The following is a 20,135-nucleotide window of genomic DNA, read 5'->3' as shown; positions in this document are numbered from 1 at the left end:
GGACCCCAATAACCTTCAGCTTCCTTTTCAGTTAACATTATTTGGTCTCCACCAGTGAGACTGACTCTCCACACATATTCCGTTTCTGATTCTTTTGGAGAACGGCTAAAATCCTTTTTCAGTGTTGCTAATTCAGTGACAGAGAAGGGAATTCCTTTAGCATTCATTTTAGGTCCTCACCATTATCAAATGCATATTCAGTTTTTATCAGAGGACGCAATTGGGTTGGCGAGCCCTCTAATTTGTCAAGCCCTTCCCTCATTCCTTGTAGTTCCTTCTGAGGAAAAGTTTTTTCTTGAGGCAAATTATGGACAACAGCATTGCTAGTGTTCTTATACGCTAATAGCTCCTTAAAAGCCATTTGCAACAAAACTGAATTATGCTGCTCTCTTTGTAATTGTTCCTCAAGGTTCACTATTGGATTCTGCAGAGTTTTTACCAACTCTTGCATTGCTTTAACTGATTCCTGTAATGCTTGTACGGTTTGGGTTTCTGCCGAATGCTTTTCATCTCGGAACTCCACGGCTGCTTTTAAAGCTGCACCGAGTACCGCACAAATACACGATTTTCCTTTCCCGGCTCGGGTACGAGCCCCATGTTGTAAAACACAAATGCGGTCTGAAACACTCTGCAAGTTATGCCAGTTTTATCGTGCCCAATCCACCCCTGATAAAGAGGGCCGAGCACCGTGCTTTTCTAAGAGGTCAAATAGCACATTTTCACTTTCCATAGTGGCAATACTTTCACTCATTTCTCAATACCCGAAAGGATCTACACTAAGGGAAGAGAAGGTACACTCCACTCCTTACCCCTCCCCAGGGAGGCACGAACCAATCAAACAAATGTAAATGCTACACTCATGCCTCCCTTTTGTTGAGAGGAGCACACAAAGACAGCAGGCTAAAACAACACCTTTGGGGTTAAATCGCCCCTTATTTTCCTGCGAGGCCACACAGAGGAAAAAACTGCAAATTCCGCACCTCGGTTACAAGACACCCTCAGTGCTTGCAACTCGGAGAGGTGCGCACAGAAAAAGTTTAAACAACGCAAATTCTCCAATCTCTCCTCCCTTACGCAAAAGACCAAGAAGCACAATCAACACTTACAAAGAACGTGTCAACACCTCAATCGCTCCTGGCTATCCTGCTTGGCCAGAAAAACTTCAAGCTTAAAGCTACAAGAAAAACACTTAAAGTTTCTCAAAAAAGGAATAAACTTCTTGGAGAGTAACACACGTTTTACGTCAAAAATTACCTCCTCGCTTCCCCAAGAGGCGCACACAAAAATACTTTCAAATTCCAAAATATGTTACAAGATACTTAAACCACAGAATGCAAAATAGGCTTCCCGGGGAGGCACACACGTATAAAACAAAAGCAAATAGTCAAGATTAATTCCTACGTCCCCAAGAGGTGAACACAAAAGCAAGTAAAGTTTCAGAATAAGGAGCGGTCTTCCTGGAGAGGTGCTCACATCTAAGTTACCAAAACTGTCGCTCCTGGCAACTCCAGGAGGTGCACATAGAAAAGTTTCAGGCTGTATCTGGGAGGACAACACTCTCACGGCGGGCATCCTGTCCGTGACGCCAATAATAAATGTCTCGCTCCAATCTGTAGGAGGGAGGCAAGGTTCTTTGATATGTGTATACCCGGCGTGAGATTAAGAAGCAACGGTTCAAATGTTGGTCCAACCGGTTTATTACAGTCACAGCCGTTTTAGGGAGACGGGGGAGGGAAGGTGGGCGATAGGAAAAGTAGGAGAAATAAGCAAGGAGTCTGTAGAGAGCAAAAGAGATACAGTCACCACCGTGGGTCCAGCGACGTACACAGTAAGGTCCGTTGGTTTCAGGAACTCGTCTGATCACCGCGGGGGATGGCAGAAAGTCAGGAAGCACTGCAGCAAGCCGGCCTTCCGAAGGGGTTTTCCCCTCAGGGAATTCTCCATCAAAGGTGTCTTTGGCAGTTCGTCTCCAAAGATCGTCTCCAAAATCCCCAGTTTAGCGAGGGCCTTTTATCCCCCATTTCGGTGGGGTTGTTTTTCTTCTTCTTTGAAGTTTGAGGATTACAAGAACGCTCAGCATTTTTGGGAATGTATCTCGAACAAACACTGAGCTTCTAAACAAGCAGGTAAACACTCTTTGTAAAATGGTTTAAAACCAGCTTTTGTGACATTCCTGGCCCACAGATAAGCCAGCAGGGGTTGGTGGTGCCTCTGTTTGCCAGACACAAGCATTATCGCCTTCTGCAGCGGTCAGCTCCTTCAAGCAGCACCCCTGAAAAAGACTGCTTGTCCTGTCTCTGCTTATCTTTGCAATCATAAGCAGGGATGGCACAATAGCAACCACCATTCACCCTCCTAGATAGTCAGCAGTCGCCAGTCAGAGTCTTATCATCAGAAAAGCCTCACAAAGCAATCTTTGAGACAATAAAAGAAAACCAGATCTGTCCTTTCCGGGGGGGGAAATGGAAGCGGATGGAAGTATGGTGCCGTTTTCAGTGTGCCGCCCGCAGAGTAGCCAGGTCCAGGGAGACCCCGCGGGGCAGCGGCTGCAGGCTTGGATTGGGCAAGTTTCGGCCGGTGGGCCGGCTTCGGGCCGGGGGGGGCGGCGGCGCGGCTGTGGGCAGCGACAGGATAGCCCGGCGTTTGGATCGCCGGAGGGCGTGGAGGGGAACAACGGCACCGCCCAGGGGGTGGAGGGTGCCGGCGTGATATCGCCTTGGGAGGCGGGGAGTGCAATCGTGGCACCACCCAGAGGGGCGGAGGATGTGGCGGCGAGACCGTCCCGGGGGACGGGGGGTGCGGCCGCGGTGCGGCACAGGGATATGGGAGGTGCCGATGCGGGGGTCGTAGGCGTAGTGCTATCCTGGGTGGTAGAGGCACGGACGGGGTGGGTCCTGCTTTAAGTGTTGGGGACTATAAACGTGGTCAAGTTACGGCGCCCCGCTGCCCGCGCCCGCCCTCCGCCGGCGCTTCCGCACTCCCTCCGTCCCAGGGGGCAGCCCGCCTGGCGCGCGGGGGGCCGGCGCTCGGTTCCCCGGCGCGGAGCCGCTCCACCTTCCGGCACCGGGCTGCCGGCTGCTGCCGCGAGTTCCGTTTGCCCCTGGCTTTAAACACATCAGAGACTTTAACGGCGCATGGCCCTGTGCTCCCTCACGGCATTGAAAGCCTCACGTGCGTGATTCTCAAGCTGGTGCAATATACACTCTGGAAAGAGGGGTGGATGACTGAGCGTGGGAGGGTGGTGGCAGCTGAACAAGATGATCCCTTTCACCCTGTGCATGGTATAGACATGCAAGAGGGAATTAGAGCAGAGTGCTTGGAATATAAGTTTAGCACTGAGATGATGCATCTGGTGGGTCTTGATATTCAACCATGTGTTAAGAAACTATGGAATATGCAGAAACTGGTAGGAGGCCTCCAGTGGGTTCGGGGTGCTTTGGGGATACCTTCTCGATTGATGAAGCCCTTGTATGGTCAGCTAAAGGGATCCGACCCAAAAGAACCCCAAAATCCGTCTAGCAAAATGGCTGCAGCTTGGCAAAAGATCTTACAGAGCTGCATGGAAGGATCGCTTGCACAGTGGGACACTGCTCGAGGCCTTGAAATGGCCCAGCTAGCTCAGTTGGTAGAGCACGAGACTCTTGATCTCAGGATGGTGGTTTGGCAGGATCCCAACCGTAGTTCACAGGCTGCTGTCTTCACAAACCGAATGGTCAGCGTGCAGATGCTTGAGGTGATGGCTGTGACGGTCGCAGTGCACCTCTGGCGAATGATACCCTCTAACATTGTTGCTGACTCCATCTTTGCAGCCAAGCAGTTGGCCCGGATGGGCCGGGAGGGCCTCCCAAGTTCAGAGGCTGCTGGAATTTTGGAAGAGACCTTGGCCTCCCACACAGCTCCTGTTGCATCCTTATATGTGCGTGGTCACTCTGAGGTGCCAAGCCTTTTTACCAGAGGTAATGCAATAGCAGATACAGTTGCCAGCACTCCTGTCTTTGGCCTAGGGTCGCTGCAGAGCTGGCAAACTGGTATCATCTGGGAGCCTTGCTTGTCTCCCCGTCAATGGCTGGCTATTGCTGTGAGTACCTCCTCTACTGTCATCACGGCCACTCAGCATGTCAGGTCTGGCTTGACTGCAGTCCGATACCATTTGGCAACCGCTGCTGCTGTGGTCGGTTTACCCAGTCACGTTAAGACTGACTATGGGTCCTGCTTCACTTCTCGTTTTACTCAAGAATAGTTGGTGAAGACTGACTATGGGAAGTGGGATATATTTATTTTAAAAAAGCACCCGTGTGGCAGTCGGTCCCTCCGCCCCAACATTACACACACACAAGACGGAGAGTTTTCCATTTTTTAATGTTTAAACTTTATTTCAAAAAGCAGGTTTGCTGTTTGCAACCATGACAATTAAAATGTGCTTTAGCACCGCTGTCTAGAACATCTCTACAAGCCAGTCCGACAAATACATGACATTTCAATGAGTAAAAAAGAGCACAAAACTGTTGGTGTAAGCACAGAATGTTAAAATGCCCACACACAAGAATAAAACCCATCAATTACATTTATCACATAAGATAAGTCAAATGTCCAAAAGTTTGCGACAGAAGGGACCAAAAGGACAACACAAGATAGTCGCTGGAAAACAGTTGTGTGCTCTTTGGGCACTTAATTAAACATACCAAAATCATCATCTTCATCGGACTCTGCAAAATACTTCACTTCTTTGCTAGCCCGACCTGTCCGGGGCTTCGGGGCAGTTTCGGAGGCAAAGCCTGACTGGAAGATTTCCACATCAGAATCCTGGTCGAAAGCGGCCTTCTTGGGTTTCTTTGGAAAACAAAAGACAAATCCTTTGTGAAGCTCTGTGTGTTTTGCATCGTGACATTCAGTCCTGAAGCAACTCTTCTCTAACAGCTCTAACATAATCACAGCTACACCCCAGTTACTACATCAGCACCCCGCCATAAGAACATGCATCTTTTACTGAAGTGAAAAGTGGAAAGGACCATGAGAGGACTGACCTTGCACGGTGTTGATTCAGGTGCCTTCTTCCCAGGGTTGTAATCACCTTCATTTTCTGAGCCAGATGCTTTCCTTTTCTTTGCCTCCCTCCCTTTTCCTAGGGGAGAGAACATAATTTCAATAAAACATCAGAGTTCAGCACGCTGGAAAAAACAGCAGTGATATTGTTACATCTCATCATGTCTGTGTGTAAAGTTGAAATTCAGTTTACAGCTCAAGCTTCTTCTCAATAGGCAGAAAATACAACGTAACAGTTGATTTTCTTAGTTTTATCTCTCTCTTTCAGACTTCTTCTGGAGTTACCATTCTACCAATTCACACTGTCAGTTCAAGACAGGGCCAAACTTTGTCAGCTCAACTTCTTCCAGACTTGCAAAGTACTGCAAGTCCTCAGTAACTTTCTGTGCTGGTAACACAGCATTCATGCACCTTCACAGCTTAGGAATTTACTGTTCCTGGCAGCTATCAGCACAACCTTTCCCTTTAGAGTGTTCCGATGAAATCACTGGCTGTGCTGCGGTGCTTCTGTCATTTTCTTCTTAGGACTGAGAACTGGGATACCAATGAACTGGTTTCAAGAACCAGAAAACCTGACTTAATAGAGCTGCCAACCATCAGAACTTCACTGACATCTAGAAAGGTGAGCTCACACAATGAAAATAAGCAGTATCCAACAGAATAGCTTCTTAAGGTCACTTAAGAAGTTCACAGCACTGATGGCCAAGAAACACCAGTGAACACTTTCTGTCATAGAACAAGCTCAGGGCTGAGTAATCCGCAGGTGATTCATTTACTAATAAATCAGTGTGGTTCTTTTAGAGACTATCTCTGCTTCCCTTGAAATATAACCTTGAACCTGTGTTACAGAGAGCACAGACACCGTGTGATGCTAATCAACACCACACCTAAATTACTACCTTTGGGTGCCGCAGTCTTCTTTGGAATGCCAAATTCCAAATCCGAGTCAGAACTTACAGTTTCAATCTTCATGGCCTTGGGAGCCCTTTTAGGTTTAGGTGGTACATCTACTTTTGCTGTTAGAAGTCAGAGATACCGAATGTGTTACATTCACATATTGCTTAGAAATATCAAATTTTAATAAATTACAGAATAAATGGCAGATGTTAAAATGAGATGAGCCTCATACACTTGAGGAAAATATACTTCAACTTTTATGTTAGAACTGTGAGAAATAAACAGGAATCCTCACTGAATTTCTATTACTGCTACACAACCTGTCTTGCCATCTTTATAATACAGTATTTGTATTGCTCCGAAAGCAATGCCTCCTATTCATTCTCATGGAAATTACAATGAATACAAAGAGCTCAATAACACCATTCAATAGTGTTTTTATTATCTATGCCTTTTCATCGTCGATGAACAAGAGCTGTGCTGGTAAAAATCTGCCCCAGCAGAGGTGACCTACTGTCACTGTCAGCACTGCTGAAACGAACCCCCCACTGCCTCACTGTGCTCACTGTTTGGTGTCCATAAACATTCAGCAAGTGTTGATTCATGTCAGTGGGTGCAATTTTTCCACATAGAAGAATTCATTTCCACCCCTTTGCTTCACCTGCACTTCCACATCAGACACCGTTTTGTCAGACTGCCCCTTTGCTGCCATCTGTTACATTACAAGGAAATGGAATGGAATACTGCTGGGAAGGTTCAACCTCGGCTGCCACATCACCGCCATCCACCTCTGATATCGCGGGCCAGCGTAATAAAACAGGAGGCATTGGTCTCGGAGCAGCCCTCATACATTCACACCATGGAGAAGTAATGCACTCCACATGTTGGAAGACAAACCAGCCTTTAACAAAACCCTCTGCTTCGCTACTGACCTATGTGTAATCTGTCAGCCCTGAATACCTTAAAGATAAGGAGCATGTAAAAAGCTCCACATAGCAGGAATGTGAACACTGGTGAGTACTCAAGCTTTCATCTGTGATACTGCTGAGGGAATGTCTTCAGACAGATGAGTGTCTCCAGAATCTTTTTGGCAGCGTTGCCTTTAACTGCTCCCTGCTGAAGAATCAGTGTACTGCTTTGTGTGATGGATGATACCTACTAAGTAGTCCAAGTATCATGGCCTGCTAATATTAAAAATAAAGCTCTCTTTGGCATCAAGGAGAGGCTCCGGCAGCCTTTTAGATAGATCTTGAGAGTGAAGAACTGATACTTAGTTTGGAACTTGGGAACCATATTTGAAAACAACAAATAGGTCTCTATAGATATCGCAATTAGAAGACAAAAGAACTATATTAGCATAAAGCAAGTCAGAGTCAGTTGATGCCAGAGATCAGAAAATTTCATATCAAATTGATCAAGGTCTGAGAAGAAATTTAACTCCTAACTATTCCTTTATTGTCCCTGGACTGAGAAAGGAATGTGGCCATACAGGTAACGAGACAGAACAAGCAGTCCTTCAGTATCAGCTTCCTGTCCTCCAAAATTCAAACTCTGAAGTCACAAAAAACCCCACATACGACTGTCTGTAGTAATTGCTTCAGCTACACAATAGACATTCCCCTGTGAGGCACTCACCAGAAGGTGAGTGGATGGAACATTGCATGAACACAGAACTAAGGACATGACTAAAAGAATACCAGCTGAGTAATAACTAAGCTATTAAGTTATCACTACACTGTCAAAGAAATGGTGATCATGTACAGTTTGGGCAAAGGAGAGATGATGAAAACTGTGGAATGCTGTGAAGTGAATGGAAGTGAAGAACTTGAAAAAACTTGATTTACATTGTAATCCTACATTTACCTTTTTTAGCAGCTACAGTTTTACTTAGAATTTTCTCTGTTTCTTTTGAGGCGAAAGGTGATGAGAAAACAGGAGTAGAATCCTCCTCGTCACTGTCCAATTCTGTTGTATCTATAACCACAGAGTATGTTCAGAATAAGATTTGTTCACTGCATATTTTAAATCATCCTGATCGCTTACAGTCAAGATCAATCTCACAGATACACCTTTCTGATACTACAGCTAGGCTATGTGTGTACCGTGTGCCTACAATACAAGCCATGTTCCTCTAAGGATCAGAACCTCTTATTTCTTTTCCCCTGCATAAATCTCAATGTCATTACTCTTAAGAATACTGCGTTAAGTTTCTATTTATGACATAAAACCCCGTACGTATTCTGTAAAAACTGCTAATGGTAATCAGATCAGTGAAATCAAGCTCACCATCATCTGTCTTCCGAGAGTAGGATGGGAATGAGAAAATGTTCCCAAAGTCTTGATTTTTCTTCTCTTGAGACATTTTTCTACTTCCAGACACAAGAAGAAATTGCATTAATTGCATTAACTCCATATTAAAATATGCAGACATTATAGCATCCATAAGAGATTAAATTATTGTTTTACATTGTAACACGTATCTAGCACTTCAACAGACAAATCCTTAATAAAATCCCTATCCTGTCATGCATCGTAACCATCTTAAATTAGCAGCACTACTTATTTATCAATAAGTCTGTATACCTGTTGGTACAAGAAGGAAAACAGAAATTTTTACTAAATACGATTAACAGATGACATTACTGACACTCTATCACAATTCGGTGAGCCATGTCTTCCCTGCCCAAGTCAGTTGCAATGGTGAGATGATAATATACACTTTCATTCCTCCCCAGAAACATATACATTTTATTTTACATCTTATGTGAAGATTAATAATTAATATTCTGCCAGTTTTCTTTAGAGGTTTCTGTATTCAAAAAAAAATTATCTAAAAATATATACTGCTGAGTTACAGTACTTACTCTGGAGATGGCTTTATTATGAATGGAGGGAAGTCATATTCATCTTCTTCTGAACTGTCTGAGAGAACGAACTCCTTCTCTCTGTCATTTATACCTGGAAAAGCTTTTACTTTCAGCTCATCTAAATCATTGTTATTGTTGGCATCATCATCGGCATCATCTTCTTCTTCTGACAAGTCAAATGTATACTTGGGCCTCTCAGCTAAAAGAAAAATACATTTTTACATACTTCAGTATAGTTATGTTACCACATAAATAAATGGAAGGGGAAGTCACTCAGCAGGGCCTGCCTCAGATTATAAAAGAACTTGAGGAAAAAAAAAAAAAAAGTCTTGTTTGAGTCTAGAAGAACAGAGGCACATAATTTAAACTGCTACCAAACATCAGAAGTAGTGCGACCAGCAGGAGCAGGGAGGTGATCCCCCTGTCCCTCTGTACTCAGCTCTGGCCAGACCATATCTTGAACACCATGTTCAGTTTGTAGTCTTTCACTACATGAAAGAATCCAGGCCCTGAAGCATGTCCAGAGAAGGACAACAAAGCTGTGAGGAGACTGGGGCACGCATCTTATGGTTGAGAGAACTGGGATTGTTCAGTCTGCAGAAGAGGAGGCTCATGGGTGATCTGATCACTCTTTACAACTGCGTGAAAGGAGGTTGTGGCGAGGTGGGGGTTGGCCTCCTCTCCCAGGTAACTAGAGACTGGATGACAGGGAATGGCTTCAAGATGCACCAGAGGAGGTTCAGTTTGGATATTAGCAAAAACCTCTTCTCTTCTATTTTTATTAATTTCTACTCTAGTATTTTGGATAAGGTGAAAGATTTCTGGATCAAGTTACAAAATCTTTCACAGCAACTCTTGGTCTTGTCACTAAGGGCTTTTTCATAAACATCACAGTGAAGAGAATAAAATGCAAGTTATCTGCAGCAGATAGACCTTTCACAGATACACCTTTCTGATACTACAGCTAGGCTATGTGTGTACCATGTGCCTACAATACAAGCCATGTTCCTCTAAGGATCAGAACCTCTTATTTCTTTTCCCCTGCATAAATCTCAATGTCATTACTCTTAAGACTACTGCGTTAAGTTTCTATTTATGACATAAAACCCCGTACGTATTCTGTAAAAACTGCTAATGGTAATCAGATCAGTGAAATCAAGCTCACCATCATCTGTCTTCCGAGAGTAGGATGGGAATGAGAAAATGTTCCCAAAGTCTTGACTTTTCTTCTCTTGAGACATTTTTCTACTTCCAGACACAAGAAGAAATTGCATTAATTGTATTAACTCCATATTAAAATATGCAGACATTATAGCATCCATAAGAGATTAAATTATTGTTTTCCATTCTAACACGTATATAGCACTTCAACAGACAAATCCTTAATAAAATCCCTATCCTGTCATGCATCGTAACCATCTTAAATTGACAGCACTACTTATTTATCAATAAGTCTGTATACCTGTTGGTACAAGAAGGAAAACAGAAATTTTTACTAAATACGATTAACAGATGACATTACTGACACTCTATCACAATTCGGTGAGCCATGTCTTCCCTGCCCAAGTCAGTTGCAATGGTGAGATGATAATATACACTTTCACTCCTCCCCAGAAACATATACATTTTATTTTACATCTTATGTGAAGATTAATAATTAATATTCTGTCAGTTTTCTTTAGAGGTTTCTGTATTCCAAAAAAAATTATCTAAAAATATATACTGCTGAGTTACAGTACTTACTCTGGAGATGGCTTTATTTTGAATGGAGGGAAGTCATATTCATCTTCTTCTGAACTGTCTGAGAGAACGAACTCCTTCTCTCTGTCATTTATACCTGGAAAAGCTTTTACTTTCAGCTCATCTAAATCATTGTTACTGTTGGCATCATCATCGGCATCATCTTCTTCTTCTGACAAGTCAAATGTATACTTGGGCCTCTCAGCTAAAAGGAAAATACATTTTTACATACTTCAGTATAGTTACGTTACCACATAAATAAAAGTGGCAGAGAACATACACGTCATATATTTTCATTTGTACACAATCTAATTATGTAAAAAATAATCTATTTGTTTTCTACTCACATATTCAACGATTTAGATCCCTCCCCCTCAAACCCATATGTAGAAAGCAGAAGATCCCCATCTCAAGAGAAGCAGAATACTCTACAGAAATTTCAGTCAGTTACTACAACTAGAGAACCATAATAGACGTGTCCACATGTTTAACTTGAGCATTGAATACCTCTGCTTTTAATTTCCATGTATGCTGAAAGTAATACAGAAGTGTTTTGAAGTACTTCTACACATCTCTTTAAGGAAGAAAATCAGATGAAATACTCACTGTGGTATATTTCCCTTCTCATAATGTGTTAAAAATACGATTAATGCAAAATTAGTACTCATTCGAGCTTAATGATGACTGCGTAAGGATATCTCACCAGGCTCCTCCTTCTCTCTCTTCACTTTAACGATTTTATCTCCTGGGGCTGCTGTATTCACCGAGTCATCCCCACCACCGTCAGCTTGCGCACCACCAAATTCTTCATCAAATTCCATTTTTATTGCTACAGAATCAGCATCACCCTAAAAATATTAACAAGTTGGTCAAAATAAAATTATACCTTTATATTCCAACAATAAATATTATAAATAAATAACAACCGGTGGCGCACAGTGTTAGAACCGCCGCTTGCAACACTGGAGGCCTGGGTTTGAATCCCCCCTGTGGCACAAGTGGTAGAACTGCCGCTCTGCTACACTAGAGGGCTCAAATCCCAGGAGTTGGACTCGATGATCTCTAAGGTCCCTTCCAACTCGCACGATACTGTGATACTGTGATACTGTGATAAACTGCAATACAATTTTTAGAAGAGAATAAATTAAAGTAGACTATTATATTGCCAATTTTAATAGTATTGGAAGGGGAAAAAAAGCAACAAAAACACTCCAGCAATAAGTAGTCATAATAGGCTTTCAAATATAAAATAAGTTCAGCATTAATTTCTTTACACATTAAGTTAGAAAAACATCATACGTACATACAGTACTAATGGGGTCTAGTGGGATCTAGTCTTTGGATTTGCATTATCAGCACGGAAAAATATAGCAGTTAAAGAATGTAACTATAGCAACAGTTAGTTTACCTTTTGCCTTTTCAGCAATTTCCTACTGGCATCAGCTTTCATGGCAGATGTTAGCTGTGGAACTATTCTTCTCCCAAATGGTGATGGCATGGTCTCTTCCAACTGAAGCTTCTTCATCTTGGGTTTACCAACTTCGCCTTTTATTGGCTTGCCAATCATGCCAGCCAGAATGTCATCTCTTTCCTGTGCTTCTACTTTCTAACAAAAAACCAGGGGCGAGAGGGAAACATGTTCATTTTCAGTAAAGGCAAAACATGGTGCTTTTTCAGTCTTTTTTAACATGGAGTAGAAGACTGCCCTTAATTGTCAGCTGAATTATAGCGCACCTTTTACTAATGGAAAATCAATCACTTAATCTTGGCAAATTCTACCCTACTTCATGTGGTTAAAAACTACGCTTTTTTTCAAGCCCAAACAAATGAAAACTTTTGGACACTCTGGAATATCTTTCTTTCATCAAGTTTCTCTTCCTCACGTGTATCGCCAGGTACTGAAATAACTTCTTAGTCCTTCGGTGTTCCAGCAAGCAGTGAGCTTTTAGATTAAGTTTTATAAGGCACATTTTCCAGTCCTTTCCAGTTTTTTATTACAGAAGTTGAGGTTTCAGCACAGAATACTTCCAATTGTATCTGCACCATGAATATGCAGAGAAATAAACATCTTATTTGCATTATCCTTTGTTACTTCAAAAGATTACATCAGCCATTTTCAGGAAACACTGAAGGTTGAGGCTCAGCAAGTTACCCATCAATACGCCTTTACCTTTTTGCCAGATATACTAATGAGGCAAGGTAAAAGCCTTTTGTCTAGCACTTCTGCTCTACATGCTTTGTTCCCAAATTTGTGGCTTTACATTTGATAATGCTTCCTCACTTAGAATTGCTAGTTACTACTCCCAGTTTTTTTGACATTTGAGAACAAATTTGTTCCTGGTAGTTTTTCTTTCACAGACTTGGGAAAAGCACTGTATTGTACAAATACAAGAAAGAATCCCTGAGAACAAAACAGATTTCCCACTTGCCCCTATATTTGGAGAGCAATCTCCTTTTTGTTTTGTTTTGTTTTTTGTTTTGTTTTGTTTTTGCTTATTTTTAATATATATTTTTAGAAAGATTTGTAAAACATACTTCAAGCTCTTCAACAAAAGCTGCTAAGTCTTCTTTCCACAGATCTGAAGCAGATTTCCTTTTAAGGTCATTTAGTTCTCTCTCCTAAAATGTGAAAGTAGCATATAAAATATAAGTTTTTATGTTATGAGTTGGCTGAATCATAAGTTACACGTAACTTAGTAAATACTATCTGAACTGAACATTCACAATTGGGCACATCCGTAATTATTAAATCATTTCAAAAGAAGCCTCTCACAGTGTACCAACCTTTGAATCTCTGTGCTTAATGAGCTCTTCCACTTCCTCTTTTGTGAGAGACCACAGAGACATGTTTAAGATATAGTTAAAATCAGGGCCAGAAGTCGATCCAGAAGCAGAGGAAGCATCAACATTTGGGTTTTGTGGGTCCTCCTCTTCTGCTGCCTAAAGTGAAATATTCAGAATTAGACATATGAATAATCTTAGCTCTGTAAATGAACAGCAGCAATTCCCCAAAACACCCTGATGGATTACTAAGGTGTTTCCTCGTGCATTCAGTAACAAGAAATTTTTTCTTGTCTTTTCCAAAAAGCCATGTTCCTGTCATTTTTTATGGCTGGACTGTTTAGTCATTGATGTAAGAATACAAAGCTGAACCTAACATTAGCAATATGCACTGTATCCCACTGGCTACAGAAACTTGTATTTTCCTAGCCATCTCACACAGGATGAAGATCTTTGCTCTCTGGACATGCATGTACATCTGTTTCTTTAGAAACGAGTACAGTTTTGTATAGCAGTATACAAAGTGCTATAAAAACCCTGAATGTATGAACTTCTCATTCTCAACCTTTATATTATCTAGTTGTCTTCTTAGAATTATCTATGTGGAATACCACCATTATGCAGCAATATTTGTATGTAAATTCGTATTTGTAAGAATGAAAGCCAATAAAAAGTAGTAAGGAATAATCTTGTTAAAGTGTTGTGTCATAAATTAATCAGACTACTACAAAACCAAACATCTTGATAAATGAATATCATTTATAACAACAGCATCAAATGTATCCAGAGATTTCTGATCCTCACCTTTTCCTGTGCTTCTTTCCAAGCTTTAACTGGATCGGATTCATAGCCCCTCTGAACCAACATTTGAATCAAGTCTCTTTTTGATCTATTCTCTACAATACAAACAAAAAACCAAAGTCAGTAATCAGTGTTGTGAAAGTCAATGTCTTACATACAAATAGATACATACAATTTTACTACATTTAAATCACTTCCAGATTTCTCCCCAGTTCTATTTTAGAGAGTGTTAACTCACCTATGGTAATTTTCCCTTGTATCTTCTCTAGAATGAAGCGAGCTTGGTTGTTTAGCTTTGTAGATTCAGCACCCAACATTCCCACAAGCCATTCCTTACGTAAACTATAATAATGTAATCGCAAATCAAAGAACTCCTTCAAAATGTCTTGCACAGTTTCATACTTCTTTAAACATCCCATATGATCAAAGAGCACCTACAAAATAGATAACATATGGCTTGAAAGAGATTTCATAACTCAAGACTTTTAATCTTCGTGTATGAGTTTATTTCTATTGCTCTCACATGCACACTATATGAAGAATAGCATTTTGAAGACTGAGAGCTCAAACCTTCCTCTGGGACTACATAGCACATAGCTAGATAGATTATATTTTTAGTCACAAGTAAACTTAACATAAGATTTATGATTATATCTTCAAGCAAGAAAGCCTTGGAGAGGACACCAAAATTCAGCTGAAACTACAGTTCTATCTAAATTCACAATAATAATAATAATAATCATATAACAGTTGAAGAGTATTTTTTATAATCTCTAACCTCCAATGTGAAAACTGCCACTTTAAACATCTCAGAAATCCTTCAAGTACAAAGAAATAAATCATTTTTACATCACAGGCAAAATCAATTCTGCCTGACTTCTGACACCTCCAGTTCAGACATTTTTTGGTGGACTAGTCACCCGGGGCACCCCTTTATAGTCAGCTGAAAGAAATAAATCCCTCTCTAGGGGAATTCATCTGTCTAAAGTATCTGTTTGGTAGGTGGGTGCATAATGAACTCACACAGGCATCTAACTTTTTAACATGTTTACACCAGGACAGATTGATTCCTACACAAATACAAGCCTTACAGAGAGATTCTAGCAGTAGTCCCTACACTTATTCGAACCTGTGCAAAGTACAGTCGCCTTGATCTGGTGCATTTGCTTTTCAAAAATAATCTACACAATAGATTGAGCAAGGCCATTTTCAACACACACATGTGTGTATTTTTGCTTTGTGAAAATGTTTGAAAGTAGTACCTGCCATAAAAAGACTAAAATTCTAGACAATTCCAGTGAACTTTCAAACTTCAAGTAGCCCAACATGGTCAAAAAAGCAAGACTTGCATTATCTCCAAGACAACTGAATTCAAACAGTTCACAATTACTTTTTGTCAGCAGCAAATATGAAGAGATTTGTTCATTTATGCCAAAATCACTACAAAAACATTCAAGTTTACAACAAGCAACTGTAAATATTCTGATAGCCAAACAGAAAAAAAGTTACCATAGAATTATAAGTAAGACTTGTTTGAAGCTTAAAGACTTTGTGCAATCCAGCAGCTTCTGCCTGCGCAAGTTTTTCTTCTGTCATCTTCACAACAAATTTCACAGTCGTATCAGTGTGGTATTCCTTGTAGTCACAAATTAATGCTGGAGTTTTTTCAGTTCCATTCAACATGGGTTCCAGAACCTGTTCTTTGTACACCTATTAAGAAAAAGATAGCAAAAAACCAGAAACACTTATTTAAACTTCATTAGATTCCTAATTCTTTAAACCAAGCTCGCAACCAAGCTAAGATTTCAACTTGTGTACCACAACTGAAGCCAGTGATAATTTACAAAACCAATACAACCTGCAGAATGAAAGCTGGGATTAGAACAAACATAAGAGCCATTCTACAAGGTCAAGAAAGTCTACTTAAAAATAAATAAATAAATAAAAAGATGGGGGGGGGGGGGAAGGGAAGGGAATTATGTATTAAATCAGCAGAAGAAGCAGTTATTCTTTGCAGTATGGACAGTAGATGAGATGGTACAAGTAGAACCCTCTTCTACAAAGGCAAAGAAAAGAATGAAACCATGTTTCTTTCCAAGTGCATAAAATGATCAGAAGTGGACTAAAATGTTCTCCTGCGTGTAGGATAAAACTGTTTAATTTAGAGCTTTTTTTTTTTACTGTAACTTACCTGGGTCCATGTTCTTACAGGTAGCTCTGTAATTTCTACAGTGTTTCTGTCCACCACAAATATTTCACCACTGACCACATACTGGTTTTGACCAAGTTCTTGAATGGTTCCTCTGAAGTTTTTGTAGTTTGGAAGCTGAAATTGCAATAAAAATCAGTGGAATACTAAGAAACTTTGTAATAAGATACGGAAGATTTTTTTTTTTTCCCCATGCACCATACAGCTATCACTTTATACTGTGCTAATCCATCAACCAGCCCCTCATGCTGGTAATAATCTTATGTCATGGTTTTATCATTACCAAAAAAAGCCAAAAAGATACACATGTGCAAGTGACAGAAGCAATTACCTTATTACCTAAAGAGTAGGTACATAATTAAGATGTAGCTGAATCCAGAAAGGTGGTATTTGTCTTTCTTTGGTTTGTTGGTTGTGAGATTCTTTCTGTTTGTTTTGATTTTTTTTATTTAAGTGGCTTTTTTTTTTTTTTTTTTTAATTTGGATTTCCTTTTGTATGATTATTATTTATTTTTTTTTCCCAAAAACAGCAAACACAGCTAACACCGGACAGAAAGTGCATAAATACCCCAGTCTCACTCTAAGTTTACATCGGCACTAAAAGAAATGGAGAAGCTGGGCTACCTTCCCTAGTCATTTACTTTTTTTATTCATGTGCTGATTGGCAAAGATAGTGGAACCCACTCAGTTTAAACATCAACTAATGTGGTGACAGACTTTTAATTACTGTTATTATTTATTTTAACTGAATTGATTCCCTTATCCAGCTTACCATGCAGCCACAAACACATACCAGAATACAGAAAGGAGACTAAAAGAGGCAGTTCTGCCACCATCTATCACAGTGAGGCTTCAATTGACTTTGAGACTACACAGAAGGCCTAAGAGTTCCAAGGGAAGGGCAATGGATTGCATTAATTAAAAAAATTCTAATTATTCTTCCCAAGTATTTGAAAAAGAAAATTCACTGAGTCATGAAAACTGATATTGCACTCTCAGAGGCAGTGAAATGTGATCTAAGTAGAGATGTTTCTGCCCCTATGACTTAGACAACACAAAGTAGCAATACCCATTTATCAATTAGTTGTAAAGGTTAAATAGATTACGTTAGCTGTTGATTACAAAGGCTCTGGGTTCACACGAGTATTCTTACTCTGCAAAGTGTTTTTGAAATATACACCCCTTCCAAGAACTTCTTGTAAAATTTTAAATAAAGAAGCAGAAGCTACGTACAGTTCAGCAGCTGCTGACTTTCTTGAACAGTGACAATACCTTCTCCTATGCTTACAGATGTGTTGAAGATTTGGATAAGACGATAGAAATTTTGTATTTGGCTGAAGATAAATACTTGCACCTCGTATAAGAAATAGCAGTACAACTCTACTCTACTCCCATGCAAAAGGACTATCTTTAGGACTTGAAACTTTGAAGTCTTACTGTCAACAGAGAACAGAAAGTCCTCTGAAACTGGAAATCCACAAATTGCACTGTTTCTTTTCTTCAAGATGAACTTCTCCACATCACTTTCCAACAGTCAAGTAAGGCAAAATTACCAGACAATTCAACCAATTCAACTACTTCAATAATCAAGCATTCATGGAGTTATATGACTACATTTACTAAGCACAAAATTAGATTTGATTACCAAATGGATAAAATGCTAGTGTATGTTATTTTTACCATGGGATGGGGATCTAAGCCATCCAGCATTCGTCTGACGTTGTTTACAATCTCTCTGGTATCATAGTTTGGAAGTTTGCAAGCCCATCCAGTACCGATTCCTTCAGCTCCGTTTACTAAAACCATAGGAATGATGGGAATATACCATTTAGGCTCTACACGTTGGTTGCCATCATAAAGGAATTTCAGCAAGTTGTCATCCACTGATGGAAAAAGAAGCCGGGCTAAAGGGCTTTAAAAAAGAAAGAAAAGAAAAATCTGTTTAACTGGAGTCCCACTAGTTTCATGTATAAGTGCTTTAACCCTCAGAGTGTCCAAATATGACCTATTTTTTTCATCTCTTCTATTCTTTGCCATTCTGAAGCTGAAATTACTATGTAATTTCACACCTCCTGAGAAAACAAAGTTCTTCCCAATGGAATGGCATACTAATAACAGATGATGTCTGCTTCCTTCCCAATTATACATGTACATAACACACTAACAAATGATCACACAGCACACAGACCTAAGTCTACAGCATTTTCAGTCTTCATCTTTATAATTCAAAGTTTAATTCCTTGAAAGCTACATTTTCTACAGCAGTTCTGTGCGTAGAAAATCTCTGCAGAAAACTCGAGATGAAAAACCACACTTACAAACATAAGGCAAAATTTGAGCACTAACAGCTATCAAAATAGACTAATCTCCTATTCCTTTCACATAAAAAAATAAAAATAAATAAATAAAATACTTTACTGTTGTGAAAGGACTACTTCAGGAATAAAGCATCTCAAGAGCTTAAACCGTTGACAACATGTTTACCTTAGCATAGTGAAAATATAGCGAGGGCTGGCAACATCCTTTCCACCATGAAGCCTGGTACCAAAGTGACCAATAGGTTGTAGAAGATTAACATTGTTACTTCCAACAAAGTTCTGAGCCAAGTTGACAATAGTCATCATTAATGCTTGCTGCAAGAAAATACATGTTCACAGAAATAAACATTAGAAGTACACTCTTTCCTAATCAGTCAATAATGCAGATTTTCAATGCCCAGGAATTCTGTGCCTGGCCTGACCTCAATTTCAAAGAAGTCAGCTTGAGGAAGAAATATAGCCTCTTACTAGAGCTACTGGCAAAGCATAATGCTCCCTCTTCCATAGCCACATTGCATCCCTGAATTAAATGTCCTTGTACTCAATGCTTAGAAAAACCCAAAGTTTTTTCGATTTTTTAAAGCACTTTTCTGGAGTAATTAAAGGGGCAAAAAATGATTGCACCTGCTTTCTCTTGCACAAACTACTTCTCACTGCATTCAAAGGCAAAGATGAAAGGATGGAAAGAGAATGAATATGGCAACTCATGTTGATATTCCAGATAAACACAAATAAACAAGAGAAAGAAATAACCATTGTTTCAATATTGTATCAGGTTTTGGAGAACACTGTAGTCTATTTTTTGTTCAACACCAAAAATTTCCATTGCACATATGATTAAGAATCTGGAAGAAGTTTACTACGTAATTATTTACTTACCATTTCTCCATAATCCATAAACTACGTGGTAATACCACCTTGCATAAGGACTTAGAAGGAATGGAAATACATTTTCTTTTTAAAGTATTTACTGCTCGGCTCAAACTCTTTAAAATTAAATCTGTAATTACTACTTTGAGTCAAAAGATTCAGAATTTTAATACAGTAAACATTGTACACAGGCTACAAATTCTCACAGCTTTTCTACTCTTCGTACTCACCTCCCCATGGTGATAAGCTGACATTTCAGCAACAGAACCAGCCAGCTCAGCAACCTTTACTTCACGTTTATCATTTCTCTTAAAGCAAGTGAACAAAACTTTGCGCTGCTCTGGTTTTAAACCTAGTAAGAAGAAGATGCCATTTTCAACACATAAAAAAGCATTGGTTTCCAAGAAAAAAAAAAAACAACAACTTGATTTTGCTTTATTCTCATCTCTAAACTCTGGAAAGAAGCTTAAACTTTAGAGGAAAATTGTAATTTGAACAAAATAAATTCTTTTCAATTATTGTAAAATAATAGCAATAATAATAGAAATGATTATTATAACAAAAAGTCACCCAAAGAGTGGAAACTTAACCCTTTAAGCCAGTAGCACT

At 39.9% G+C, this 20,135-nt stretch overlaps 1 protein-coding gene across 1 annotated transcript in view; it reads right to left on the bottom strand.

The window, feature by feature from the left end:
* Positions 1-4,439: 4,439 nt before the first annotated feature.
* The window catches only part of LOC140264552 (DNA topoisomerase 2-beta-like), a 34,030-nt gene continuing 18,334 nt past the window's right edge, over positions 4,440-20,135 (bottom strand). Inside the window, 19 exon segments of the mRNA XM_072360406.1 lie at positions 4,440-4,830; positions 5,025-5,122; positions 5,943-6,059; positions 7,804-7,914; positions 8,227-8,309; positions 8,805-8,998; positions 9,973-9,982; positions 10,551-10,719; positions 11,251-11,395; positions 11,956-12,153; positions 13,083-13,166; positions 13,332-13,487; positions 14,133-14,224; positions 14,368-14,563; positions 15,639-15,839; positions 16,321-16,455; positions 18,019-18,250; positions 18,823-18,971; positions 19,757-19,878. Coding sequence (XP_072216507.1) covers positions 4,669-4,830; positions 5,025-5,122; positions 5,943-6,059; positions 7,804-7,914; positions 8,227-8,309; positions 8,805-8,998; positions 9,973-9,982; positions 10,551-10,719; positions 11,251-11,395; positions 11,956-12,153; positions 13,083-13,166; positions 13,332-13,487; positions 14,133-14,224; positions 14,368-14,563; positions 15,639-15,839; positions 16,321-16,455; positions 18,019-18,250; positions 18,823-18,971; positions 19,757-19,878 — 2,654 coding nt within the window. The 3' untranslated portion in view covers positions 4,440-4,668.

The sequence above is a fragment of the Excalfactoria chinensis genome, chromosome Z, assembly GCF_039878825.1.
Source record: "Excalfactoria chinensis isolate bCotChi1 chromosome Z, bCotChi1.hap2, whole genome shotgun sequence".
Taxonomy (NCBI): Eukaryota; Metazoa; Chordata; class Aves; order Galliformes; family Phasianidae; genus Excalfactoria; species Excalfactoria chinensis.
Note: the sequence above shows the minus strand (reverse complement) of the source record. Positions and strands in the feature narration are given on the sequence as shown.